General features: G+C 35.8%; 1 protein-coding gene across 1 annotated transcript in view; it reads left to right on the top strand.

The window, feature by feature from the left end:
• Positions 1 to 13,666, top strand: part of FOXP2 (forkhead box P2) — a 614,071-nt gene that overhangs the window by 544,153 nt on the left and 56,252 nt on the right. The window contains exons 8-10 of the mRNA XM_019624737.1: positions 3,596 to 3,733; positions 4,864 to 5,028; positions 6,538 to 6,730. Coding sequence (XP_019480282.1) covers positions 3,596 to 3,733; positions 4,864 to 5,028; positions 6,538 to 6,730 — 496 coding nt within the window. The remainder of the gene's footprint in view (positions 1 to 3,595; positions 3,734 to 4,863; positions 5,029 to 6,537; positions 6,731 to 13,666) is intronic.

Raw genomic sequence — 13,666 nt, 5'->3', positions numbered from 1 at the left:
GAGCGGCACACCAGATTTGTGCTTAATTCACCTAATGAGAAAATAAATAGAGTAAATGAACCCTTACCTGATGCATTGTTGTAGGGACTTTCACATTTGTCAGTTTAGTAAATACCAAGAGAGAAAAAAAAATCTCCCAAGCAGTGCTGGCTGTGTTTCCTTCTTTCACTTGTAAAGATTTTAATAGGTAGACTACGGTTTTCACTAGCACACCCACTGAACTCCAGCTATTCCTTCTGATTTCATTTGGTAGATGCATAATATATCCTGTTTTCTTAGACCCAGCCATGCTTTTATTTGACTTCTCAGCAGAAAGTACCTGAGGTAAGTTCTCCTTCCCCGCCTCTATCACACATCTAAATTGGGGCCCCTCATTAAAACATTTGCATGAATAAAATAATATATCTAGTGGAAAATATTTTCTTAAGCTTGATACCTAACTTGCTTAGGTACATATATTTTACAAAGTTATCCATAGAACTTCAAATCTGATGCCGGTTTTGCCTGTTAACCTCCAAATAAGTAGCATAATCTCAAAAAAAATCTGTTTACTCAGTTCATCTCTATTCATCTTTCTCCATGAATTCCTACAATAGCTCATAGTAGCAAAGAAATGAAATGGAACAGTAACAAGAGTGATAAAGGAGGAATAAAAGAAATGTGTCCCCAAAACAGCACACTTAAAAGTGGAGAATTTCTGCATCTTGGAAATTATTAATTTCTAAGCAAGACAAGCCGAGTAGTCTACATCTACCATATAACTATCATTCATTGTAAGAAAAACGAACTTTCTATTTGTCAAAATAATTTAAATTTTTAGCAGTCTCAAATGTCTCATTCTGGATGAGCTTATGTATCTGGGTTCAGAGACAATAGTATTGGCATACCTGTAATGTTCGAAACCCCTCAGAAGGGCACCTGTGCTCTCCTCCACATAATTCACTGGAATTTGAGTTTTTATATGTGTCTTTCTGAAGTGGAATGTTCGGTTAGCTGCGTGTTAGCTGGCTTATCCATCTGCATAGCTTTGTGTCTGCAGAGTATCAGTTTTAGATGGCAGTTTCCTAGCAGGTGGGCCACAATCTCCTGAAAACCTGCAGGATGTCACATACGTGTGATTGACGTGATTTTAGGGTGGCAGTGATGTTGTTGTTTTCATGTCATAAACTTGATTGTAAGGGAAATACAAACCATTTAAGACTAAAAAACAATTCATCCAACTATAATGAAAGGGAAAATGAACTCTAAAGCATGTAAAGGTAGAAAACTTGCTTACAATTGTCTGTACACCAAATCAGTCACAGTAGCAGCAAGCTGTAGGGTAACATATTTTGTATGTGCTGAGACCTGACTGTAAACTTGAAGTGTGTTATTGGATGCCTTCATTCATAAAGCTTCCCTTATACAGTGCATTTGTTACCAATTACACACAAGTACTCTTACTTGTAGATATAGAGACAATTAAGTGGAAACACTCCACTAAAAAGCGATAAGGGTCTGCTGTTGGGTGAGAGATGTATGGCAAGTTTTTCATCACATACTAGGCTTCATGGAAGGTCCGTATCTACATGTATATATCTGTATGTTCATGTATACCTATCTACATATATGTAATATCTATCTACCTACCTATTTTTCTAGATTGGCAGCCATTTTAAAGTTTAACATGTATGTCTTTCCCTGTCCCGTCATTCAGTTTGACTCCTTGTTATTTGGAGACAGTATGAGGTAATGATTATTAGAAGAAAAGGCATTTTTGTAGAGAGATCATTTTTTTCCAAAATGTTGGTTTTAGCCATTCTATTGTTTATCAAAGAACAAACAACTAAGTAAACTGACCATTGAGTGTTTAAACAACTGAACACTTGGGCAACCTGTTGCGTGAATTGATTTTACAGCATATATTCCAGAAAGTATTTTATTATGATAAATTCAACTATAATAACCTACAGGTATGTCAGTGTGTTCTTTAACAATCCAGAAATATTTTTGAAAATCACTTTTGAGTTTCTTTCTGTTATAATATGATTCTTTTTCTTCCTTTTACAAAATTAGATCTAATTACTTCATGATTCCAGTTATCAACATGGGGTAGAAAAGACATAACACTTTCTTAGTATTAAATATGAAGGTTTTTTTCTTGAGAGAGGAGTTAATCCACCCTGAATTTTTTTCTTCTAACTTCTTTTTCATTACTAATTTCTCTTTTCTTTAGAACATAAAGTGCCAGACCTGAAAACTTTGAATTGCATTAAAAATAACTATTAAAATAAATCGTGAGCCATGTCTGTTAATCTTTTTTCTATTTTCAGACATGTTTTCCCAAGAATTTGTCCTAAAGCAGTATTTATATAAATACTTGCTTTTATTTACAGTAAAAGCAAATTGTTTTTTCTAGGAAAGAAAGTGATTGCTTTTTCTAAGTTTACAAACTTGGCAAATTGACCAGTTTGATTACATGCTGGTTAGTACTACAAGCCATGCCTTCAAACAGTGTGACTGCCGCGGAACCTAGCGTTTACCCCAGGCTTGCATGTAAGGCTTTCCTGTTTACCTCTTGCCATCTTTTTCTATCTCCCCACACCCTTCTTCTCTTTCCCTAGGACTTTCTTCCTAGCTTTCCCTTACTCTGTATTTTCCTTGCTTCCCCTTTCTCTTCTGTTTCTTTCTCTCACTCCTTATTTCCTTTTCTTTTTGGACTCTTTTAATTCTCAGGCCCTTGAAGAGAGAAGAGATAGTAGAAATGTTAAGCAAAATATTTTTTGTTTCAGTTTAATGAGTAACCTTTGAGTAATCTTTAGGTTTCTGGACTTCCTGGTGTAAGTTTAGTTAGCTTGAAATAAGAAAATGTCTGAAGAAGAAGCTAGAATACTAGGCTATGATTCCTTCTTTGAGAGGACGTATCTACGTAGCTATATATCTCCTGTATGAGTTACTGCATGTACTCATGTAATAATATGTATTAGATGTATTTTTCTAGTACTATTATATTTTACGTATACATGAAAGGTTGTTCAGTTAAGTTCGCAAACTTTCCCCCGTGTAAGTGCACGTGGAAAGTTCACAATCTTACTTGTCTGGCAGTAACATTTTGAAGATGGTGATTATGTTTTATGATTAAGTACACTCTACATACGTTCTTTTTACTAGCTTTGATAACAGATATTTATAGGTATATTATTTCCAATTCTTCAATCTTTATTATTTATTTTAATCATACCTTTAAACCATTTAAAAAAGTTTTTCATTTATTGCACTGACATAGATATTATCAATTATGAAGTATTGAGAACAGTGACTTGTAATTGTTTATTTGTAACTATGCTGGTCGAAGCTCAGGCATCTTTGCATAATACACAGAGGTGTGGAACATAAAGTCTGATGAACTCTGATGTATCTGGAAAGCTAGTGTCTAAATACTGTGGCACTTTAATATAATTATTGAGTAGTTAAATCATGTAACAAACATTACATAGAATTACTGGTCGTCATTGCTGAGGAATGACTAGAGATGACATGCAGCTGTGAGGCATGCTGACAGACACCGATGATGACCTTGCTCTCCCTCTCTTCCCCCCACCCTCACCCCATCAAGGTGCCCGTGTCTGTGGCCATGATGACCCCCCAGGTGATCACCCCCCAGCAAATGCAGCAGATCCTCCAGCAGCAAGTCCTGTCTCCCCAGCAGCTCCAGGCCCTTCTCCAGCAGCAGCAGGCAGTAATGCTGCAGCAGGTAATGTGGGTTACCTGCTTTGGTGTGCTAGCATGGTGGTAGGTAGGCACCCACGCTGACAGCATCATGGACACATGGGACAACTCATTCTCCACTTGAAGGGACAACCTATCAGCATATTAGCACATAAATGTAGTGTTTTAATTGCAGAGCTACATAAGACAATTGAGATCCCTTGGTCTTTTTAGATTGATTAAAGCCTAGAATAAGAGCAGAGAAAGGTGTAATTTCAACATGGAATAAATCAAATTTAAATATCTAAATGCTTAGGTACATTTGCTTTGTAGACTTGCCAGTAAAAGTGCAAAGAGACTTACAGATGATTATTGCTTTGAAAACTCCTAACACTTTAGCAATTTTTTTAGTTCATGTGAATATGAAATTTGAAATGACCATTTTGTTACAATAGGGCAAGTACCATCCCAGATATTTTTTTCAAAAATATGGTCTGTGTTTAGGAAGAGAGGCATCTACTTTTTTAGAACAAAGTTAAACAGCTAAGCCATCAGTTCATGAAATTTATCTTAAAAAAAAACAAAAACACTAGTGGGTACATCATTGGAGCCTCAAGTGCATAAAGTGGACTTTATGTTATAAACTTACTTATTGTAGAGAAAATAATGTGTTTTACCTGAATCCTTACATATTGAATTAACTTTCCTATCTCCTATAATGATGACCCCAGGCCAGTTGCTGATGTTTCTGTCTGACATTTTTCTGTACGTCTGATGGATTAATTTTGTTTTCCAATAAGAACTAGACAACCTAATTCTACGTAGCAATGTATTTGGGTCTTGTAAATGGTAGAGTATAACCTATTTTTACATGCTATTGGGACTTGTGATGTAATAATTTAGGGTATTCATCTAGCTCTGGCCCTTTAGAATACAGAATTTTCTATACCCTTTTGTTTAGGATTTATTGGATTCTGGATTGGAAATGTTCAGCTGCCTTGGAAAGAAATGTGTGTAGGTCTGTCTTTCTCCTTGAATCCAGCGCATATTTTTTGTTGTTCTTATGAGGCGGATCTTAATGGATCCACTACCGTATGCCAGTCTAGAAGAGTTTAGGAGATTTGTAATACTTGAAACGTTTGCCTGTATTTATTAAAGTCAAAATGGTTTATTCAGCAACAACTACAAGAGTTTTACAAGAAACAGCAAGAGCAGTTACATCTTCAGCTTTTGCAGCAGCAGCAACAGCAGCAGCAGCAGCAACAGCAGCCGCCGCAGCCCCAGCCACAGCCGCCGCAGCCGCAGCCACAGCCGCAGCATCCTGGAAAGCAGGCCAAGGAGGTAGGCGCGGGGGGCGGGAGGCAGCGGGAGCGGGGCGGGGCGGGGCCTGCGCAGGGCGGCTCTCACCTGCCGGCGGAGCGCACTGGGGTTCTTTTACGCCGGCCTCAGTCACAGCGACAGTGGAACTCTCCTGCTCTCGTGTTTTGTAGCGTGGGACTTGAGAGTTCCAGTCCAGTGCTGCCGAATGGTCACTAATGAGTACAGTATGCAGAGAGCGAGCTGTGTGTGGACAAAGTCCTGGTTCTCTTGTATTCGCCAAGAATCCAAGTTGGTGAGGGAACCTCATTTTTCTCAGCGCTGCAGCTCAGAGAGCACGCATGCAAATTTGGCCTGCTGTCGGTGGGGGGTTAGGGGAGAAAGTGGGTGAGCACAGATTTCAAAGTCACAGGCCCCTGATTAATGAACTACTACTGTGGGTTTGGAGTGGCGAGTAGAAAGTTCCAGTTTGATATGCTCATAAATCAAACTGACAGGCCGGCTTCTCAGGCCTAGCTTGCAGTTGTCAGCAAGCTGCATCAAATACAAACAGAATGCAAACAAAACATGTTGAAGTAGTTAAATTGATCAGCAGGTATCAGAGCGTTGTCTTCAAGCTGCCCATTATGCAAACGTCCAGGAAACAGTTTTGACCTCCTGAGGCTTTGATTCTGTTTGGATTTGTGAATAGAATTTCAGACAGCCATCAACTACAGAATAGAAATTGCTCCCTTATTTCTCGGGAGGCTTTGGGCAGTCCACATGACTTGCTCCATTACGCAGTCTGTTTTCCAGTGAGCGCATCACAAGTTTCTCTTTTCCCCAAACTAAAAAGGAAAGGTCTTCTGCAGCAGCTTGCCTCTCTCTGAAGTGTGACTGCCTTCGCCTACCCTCCCGAGCCCGAAGGACTCGGATTTGTATTGTAATGCCTCACGAAATTGGAAGTTATGCTTTTGCTTATAATAAGGGCATTTTTTTTTTTGCCTTGAACATGATTCTGCCTTTAATATATTCCAACAAGAGAGAAGAGGAAGGGAGAGAGCTAACAGGCTGGTTTTAGGAAGGCTACGTCCTAGTTTACTAATAGATCACTGGAGACCACATTCGCAGACCACTGCAGACCAGACTTATTCAGTTGGGGAGAAAAAGTGTCGTTGAAGTTGACTGGATAAAGTGTTATTCTTTTAGTCTAGATGAATTCATTATTATCTGCAATAAGCTGATTTTTAAAAAAGTCTGAACCTTTGTAATAAACGTACCCTAGACCTTGTCTCATACTCTTAATGCAAGTTCTTTGGTTCTCTGCTGCTGTGTAACATTTGAAAGAAAGGCAACTCAAAATCTAGAACTTGCTCATGTCCTGCCCTTGAACTTTGACTGTGGGATGGCCATTCAGAAATTCACTGGGGCAATGCAAGGGGTGGACAGTGAGAGGGGTGAACGGTGAGAGGGGTGCAGAGTGAGAAGGGTGCATGGGAGCCTCTGTGTGGAGCGCATCCTCTGCTGCTGACCAGCTGGGTTTTCTGACACCAGCAGCAGCAGCAGCAGCAACAGCAGCAGCAACAGCAGCAGCAGCAGCTGGCGGCCCAGCAGCTTGTCTTCCAGCAGCAGCTTCTCCAGATGCAGCAACTCCAGCAGCAGCAACATCTGCTCAGCCTTCAGCGCCAGGGACTGATCTCCATCCCACCAGGCCAGGCGGCTCTTCCGGTCCAGTCGATGCCCCAAGGTACATACCAGATGTGGTGCACACTCATTTCTGATCCTGCACTCTCTACCGTTTCATGGCCTGGCTGCCTTGTACCTGGAGAAATTCTGTGTTGATGACCTTCACGTTTATTATTAAAACATTATTAACATGGTTGCATGAGACATTTTTTTGAAACTCAGAAATTTTACTACACCCTGCTTTCAAGTGTTTTGTTAGATATTAAATGTATACTTATTAGTCATATGGCAAAAATAATTTATAAGGGCAACACAATTCAAGCACTATTAAACATACAGTGAGATCTGCAGAGAATTGTGTTAGTGGGAAGGCTAACAACACCCCATTTAACGTAAATGAGCTGATAGGAGTTTTGGCAGACAACTGATCAGAAAAAGATGGAAGTGCCTAATCTTTAAATTGAAGCCCCCATATAAAAATGAGGCTTTATGTATTCCTACAGATCATAATCCTACTTATGCTCTGTGGGATCCCATCATTGATTGATCCTATTTTCTCTAAAATAATATTGCCTATGCATGTATTATCAATTACAGCTTTAAAAAGCTGTCAGCTGTGTTCTTATTTGTTTTTCTGATAAATAAACTTTGCATGTACTTCGATAATACAATACTGTAAAACAATACAATACCATACAAGAAAGCAATAGTATGTATTTATCATTTGACACTTAAGTTCTGGGAAATGGAGAGTTCTAAGTTAAAAAAAGAAAAGAAAACCAATGGTAAACAAAATGACTCCTTGTACACTAAAATTCTCAATACAGATAGACATATTTCATCAAAGTTTGCAAAACCATATTCTGATTTGTATTTGGATTTTGTTAGAACAAACTTTAATCCAAATGAGCTTTATTTTGAGTTAATTACCTTTGTTACAGAGGGCCTCATGTAGTATGTGCTGTGCATTTTTCGGACTCTATAAGATACACTGAAGGAAATCAAGAACAATTAAACATACAAAAATTAAAATTAGGCAAATAAAATACACATGATCATTGTTTCTGCTACCTGAAATTAAAAATATTATGGTACATGTTTTTCCCTTTATCAAGTTACTGTCTTCTTGGCTTATTTTTCCCAGAATTCCCTCTTTCACTTGACTTTAGATCCTCTAATTCACCTGATTGAATCACTCCTAGGCAATCAAGAAAGACAAAGTTTAAATAGTGAAAGAAAAACAAGGCAATAAAACCCACTTTTCTGTGTCATTCCAAAGAGAATTGAAATAAACCATGGTGTCACCATAGCAATGAATGTTCTATTCACAAATTATTGTTCTTTAGAAAAGTAACAATAATTTGAGGACAAATGAAGAAATAACATTTAAAAAAGAAAGGAATTTATAAGTTAATTCAATGTAAACATATGTTTCTTTGGTAGAAAATTCTCTAAATACAGAAGCAAAAAATTTATCACACTGATTTTTTTTCAGAAAAATTTAAATGAAATATGTATTTAGGATCTAATTCAGTGAGAATCTCCTCATTGGAGAAGCATGAACTACCAGGATTTTGTTTGAGTAAAACCATTCAAACAAACATTTCAAGAGAGTTTAAAATAGATGTTCATAGAAACAAAATGTAACTTATTTTGAAATATATTTGTTAAACTACATTCTTCCAAAAAAGCATACAAATATCTGGGGACTGGGTGAAAAAGACGAAGGGATTAAGTACAAATCGGTAGTTACAAAATAGTCACAGGGGTGTAAAGTACAACAGAGGGAATAAAGTCAATAATATTGTAAAAACCTAGGTACTAGACTAATTGGGGGAATCACTTCATAAATTATATAAATGTCTAACAACTATGTTGTACACCTGAAACTAATATAAAATAATATTGAGTGTCAACCATAATTAAAAATAATAAAGTTAATGAGTGCAAAATAAACACACAAACAAATATCTTGCTGAACAAGGATATTTATTATAGTTATATTATGATATAACCATTCAAAGAGTTTTCAAATGAAAATCTCTCATTTCTGAGCTTTCTTTTGAGAGAATTATCTTTTTTTTCCCTTTTATTTATACTCTCTATAAGATGTATGAGAGGTAAAATGCACAGGATGGAGAACTTTGAGGAAAAGGAAATAAATCTGAAAACATCTGGTTTTAGCAGAAAATTTGTATTTTAAACAAAATGGAAGAGTCATCATCGTTTTTTGCACTGTTTAGATGCGAAGTGTAAAATGTGCCACCAGTCAAACAAATCAGGCAGAATGTGTTGGAAAAACCAGCTACAGTAAAGAAACTTGACTTCACAGTGCTGTGCTGGGATCCCAAAATTAGAGTGTGAGAATGTAAAGAAGCACTTGTTAGATAATGTAAGCCCTGAATCATTTCTGCCTTAGTTACTGGTTATTTCAGATAAAAAATGTATGTATTATAAATATTTTAATTATCAGTTTCCCAGTTCACTTTATACCAGGTTTTGGTTGGTTGATTAGCCACGAATAAAAGGCTTATGAAAACCAAGTAGGATTAATACCCAGTGATAATGTTTTCATTGTGTTCTTTAAAATATGCCATATTTGAAGTATTTATTCCCATGATTTAACACAGCTTCCTCAGGGTGCTTTTAAAGTTACAACGTTTTTAACTGTATAAAAAATATGTATATGATAATCAGATAAATTTGATAAGAGTAGGAGGTATACAGATGTTTTTCTCTGTATGGCAAAATGATATAATCATTTTATCATTTTAAAATAAATTATTTTAAATATGACATATTTAAAGTCATCATGAATATTACTATAATATTGATTTTAATGTAAAATAGGCAATTAAATTACCATGTTTAAGTATGTATGTAGAGTGACTTTAGGTACTATACAGAAATCAAATTAAGAAGGATGGATTTGTAAATCAATCTCAAATAAAATACTGAATATAAAGCAGTTTACTACATAGAAAGTATAGTTCATATATCCACTAGTAATTACTTAGAGACACATTTTCATGACCAGAACCATTGTCTACAGGGTGGAAATTAGGAAATTATTGTGCATGTACTTTAGACTTTGATGTTTTTGACATAAGATAGAAGTCAGCGTATCCCAATATACAATATATTTACAGGTTTACTATGACTATAGGGACTAAAATATATGTGGTAAAATCTACAATTTATTCCAACTTTTTGCATATTTTTGAACTTAGGAAAGGTATGTAAAACAGAACATTTCCATTACCGTCTGAAAGACCAAACAGGGAATAAGATATCGAGCCAGCACTATTTTGAACTAGCACTTTGTACAACTAGAAGAGCTTGGAATCAGAGAACTGTTGAATAATAAAGAAAATGAAATCTTTTGAAATAAAATCTAATAATGTCCTTTATGCTGAGTTAGGAATGTGCTAAAGTTTGTTGAAATCAGTATTAAGCCAAAATCAGTTATTTGGCTTTGACTTTAGTCTCTGCTTATGGAAATTGAAATAGCCAAATGCCTACTTCAACACCATTTTTGGCATACCTGAATTTTTGCTTCATCTGTGATCATGTGCTTTCATAGATCACCATCGTATGCTCAGGGTAACAGCACCAGTAATATGAACAATGCGTGTCATGCAGAATTATTGTTATCTCTTAGCACCCCCCTTCAAATATCAGTAAGTCTTCAATTTGTAACATGGAGGGAACATTTTCTTTGGGTTTTGCATGCTGAAACTCCATCAGTGAGCAGAAGTAAAAATGTACATTTATTGTTGCAGGAATAAAACTTTGCAAAGTTTGTGAATGCTGTTAATTTTATGTATTAAAACTAACATAAATAAATAAATACATAGGGAAATATTAAAAGTGTGTTGAGTTAGCTTTTGGTAAAATATTAAAAAGGTAGAAAGATAGAGATTAAATTATATCATAATTCTAATTGTTACAGAATTGTTTAGTGTGATAACATGCATACATGAAAATAGATTTAATTCCATTTAGGCCATAAGACTTAAAAAAGTTCTGTTTGTCAATTCTTTATATCTTCAGGGAAGACTAAAAAGCAGAATGTCAACTTCGCCACATTAAAATTTCATGATGAGGAAAACTGAGAGATACTGTTTTGTAGTAGAATATCAAACTTTCAAAATTCAGCCTGGTAGAATATCAAACTTTCAAAATTCAGCCTGGAAAAAATCTTAATATTAAAGTCATAGTAGGAATTTATTTTATATCAAATATATTCCCGTATCCCAGAAGTTCCTTCTTTGGTGGCGATATTTATCTTTGGTCTCAGTTTCGGCTAAATAGCAATTTTTATTCCCTGTAATTCAGCATTTGGGCAAAATGTGTAGTCAGCGCACCCCTCATTAAACATACATTTTAAAGATTGGCATTATACCTACAGGTTATAGTAGGCCCCTAGTCAGATATAAATCAATAATATGTTAGGTTTGGCACATTATATATGAACACATAGATCTCTGAAGGATAGCCCAGAAACTGGAATAATCGTTGCCTCCGGAGAGGAGAGCTGGGAACCTGGAGGTCAGGACTGGTAGGGAAATTTAATTTTGCAACATATACCCTCCTCTGTGATTTAATTATTCTGGCCATGTGTATATACTAGTTTTTCAAAATATAAAACTTAATATGAAAAGTAAAAATTACATGCTAATATTTCAAAAATTCAAATTACTGAATATCAAATTGGTTCAATAAAATATATGGATGCTATAAATACATCTACCAAAATTTGCTTTTAGTACTTTTAACTGTAAGCAACCCTAGAAAATAAGCAGAGTATTAGTAAAGAAGTTAATTAAAAATTCACAGTAGACTTATATCATAATACATAAAATGTTTTTATTTAATATAAAAAACTAATTAGTGGACATAGAAAATGAAAGGGCATTGAAAGAACGTTTTTATTTTTGAGTGTGACAGAGCTGCTAATGTAATTTTTACCAATAATTAAAACCATTGAAATTTTTAAACCTGTGTGCCCCGAGGATATGTAATCTAGATATGAATGATCAAATTTTAATTAATTCTTAGCACAGTGTTTGGCACCCAGTAGTTGCTCCACAAACTCTGACTCCAAGATTAAATAATTATTATTTAATTGCTTTATCTATGGCGTTATATGCAATTTGGTTAGGAATTCATCTCTTTATTCATTCAACTCCTGGAAAAACAAACGTTTTGATGCTGATTTGCAGTACTGGCAGTGAAGACGAACAAACCAAGTCATCATCAACAAGTAAAATAGCTTTCCTTAATTTGTGTGGTCATAGAATTTTTTAATTACATCATTATGAAATTTTTTAGCACTAGTATGTATATATCCTTGAAATAAGTGACTAAGAAAAATTGAATAATCTTCACTTAAGGTTTTAATCGACTGTTATTCCATGATAGTCTAGTCCGCTGATTCCCAGATTATGCTGGTCAGTACACTTGTGTTCTGGTCAGCTAAACAGGTCCTTTACGAGTAAGGAATATGCGTTAAGCTCGAACTCACTGCAGGTGCTCCCGGGTACTGGGTAGAAAACAGACAAAATTCTCTGCCAACACGAAGCTTACATGTTAGTGTAGAAGACAGACATTAAATAAAGTAAAATATAAAGTGATAAGTACTGAGGAGACAACTTTCAATTCAAGGATAGGAAGAAATAAAGCCCCAGTAAGACATGGGAGGAGTTGAACTTGTAGATGGCGGCCAGGGAAGTCCTGGGAAGTGGACGTGTGGGTGATGGCCTGAAACGTGAGGGGCCTCTGCCGTGTACGAGCTTTAGAGCAACTCATTTGACTTTTCTGGCCTCAGTATCCTCATCTCTAAACGGGGATAATAACAACAGCAGCGACAATAGATTAGTTACCATGTGAAGTGCTCAGAAAAGTGACCGGCATATCAGAAGCACTATATAGGTATCTGTTGAACACAAAAGAGACAAGAAACCTAGTAGAGAAGTGAGTTGGGATCCTGGGGAGCTGTATAAACAGGAGCTTAGTTTGCACTGGGAAGCTTTGAGAAATCTGTTAGGGTTATAAATAGGCAGACTGTTAACCAAGGGAGGGCTCTGGGCTGGCATCACTTGATGAATCCTAGGCCTGTGCCTAGTATTTAAGACTAAAATGAATTAGTGTAATTGCTGGAAGGGTTTGTTGTTATTTATTTTTTCCATCAAATATATTTGCAAAACACTGAGTTAAAAAAAAGAGACTCAAGTTTTCTTTGTTCCTAGACATCTTGAACCTGTTTTACATGCTAAAATGAATCAGAAGTGTCCCAGGCAGAGCCCACAGACCGCCTGGATCTCGTAGATTAACAGTATTTAGGAGACTACTACTGTTCCATAGAACACGGTAGGAGATACTGAACTTGTTATATTACTGCTGGAAAAATAAATTAATTCTTGCAAATCATCAATACTTCAAAACTCACAAAACTTTCAAAATTATAAAAAAAATTGATTGGCTAGTTGTTTCATATTCGTAGTTTTGTATCCATAGAAAAGAGCTAAGCAAATTGTAGATGTGAAAACATTGTCTCATGAGTAATGTGATAGTTGACTTTTAACAATTTTCCCCCAAATTATCTACATATTGGAATCATCATGGAAGTTCATCTGTAAAATATAATGGTTTCTAACTTGAGGTGAGGTTAATTGAGATTACGAATGTAAAGCACCAGGATAGATGCTCAATAAATGATAGCAATTATAATTACAGATGCAGTTCTCCTGTATATCTTTATTCAATCATTTTCATATTTTCAATATAATATTTTAACAGCAAAGGCATTCAAGTTAGGATTTAAATCACAGCTTTACTGCATATAAGATTTGTGACCTTGGATACTTTTGTGAATAATAAAAATATCAACTCTATTGGATTGCAGTAAGGATTAAAGAGCGTAAGATATATAAAGACTATCTGAAGGCACAGTACTTGGCACATATAAGTACTATTTTATTGGGTTGTCGGAAAA

The sequence above is a fragment of the Hipposideros armiger genome, unplaced genomic scaffold (assembly GCF_001890085.2).
Source record: "Hipposideros armiger isolate ML-2016 unplaced genomic scaffold, ASM189008v1 scaffold_604, whole genome shotgun sequence".
NCBI classification, from domain to species: Eukaryota; Metazoa; Chordata; class Mammalia; order Chiroptera; family Hipposideridae; genus Hipposideros; species Hipposideros armiger.
This window is presented reverse-complemented; position numbering and strand designations above follow the sequence as displayed.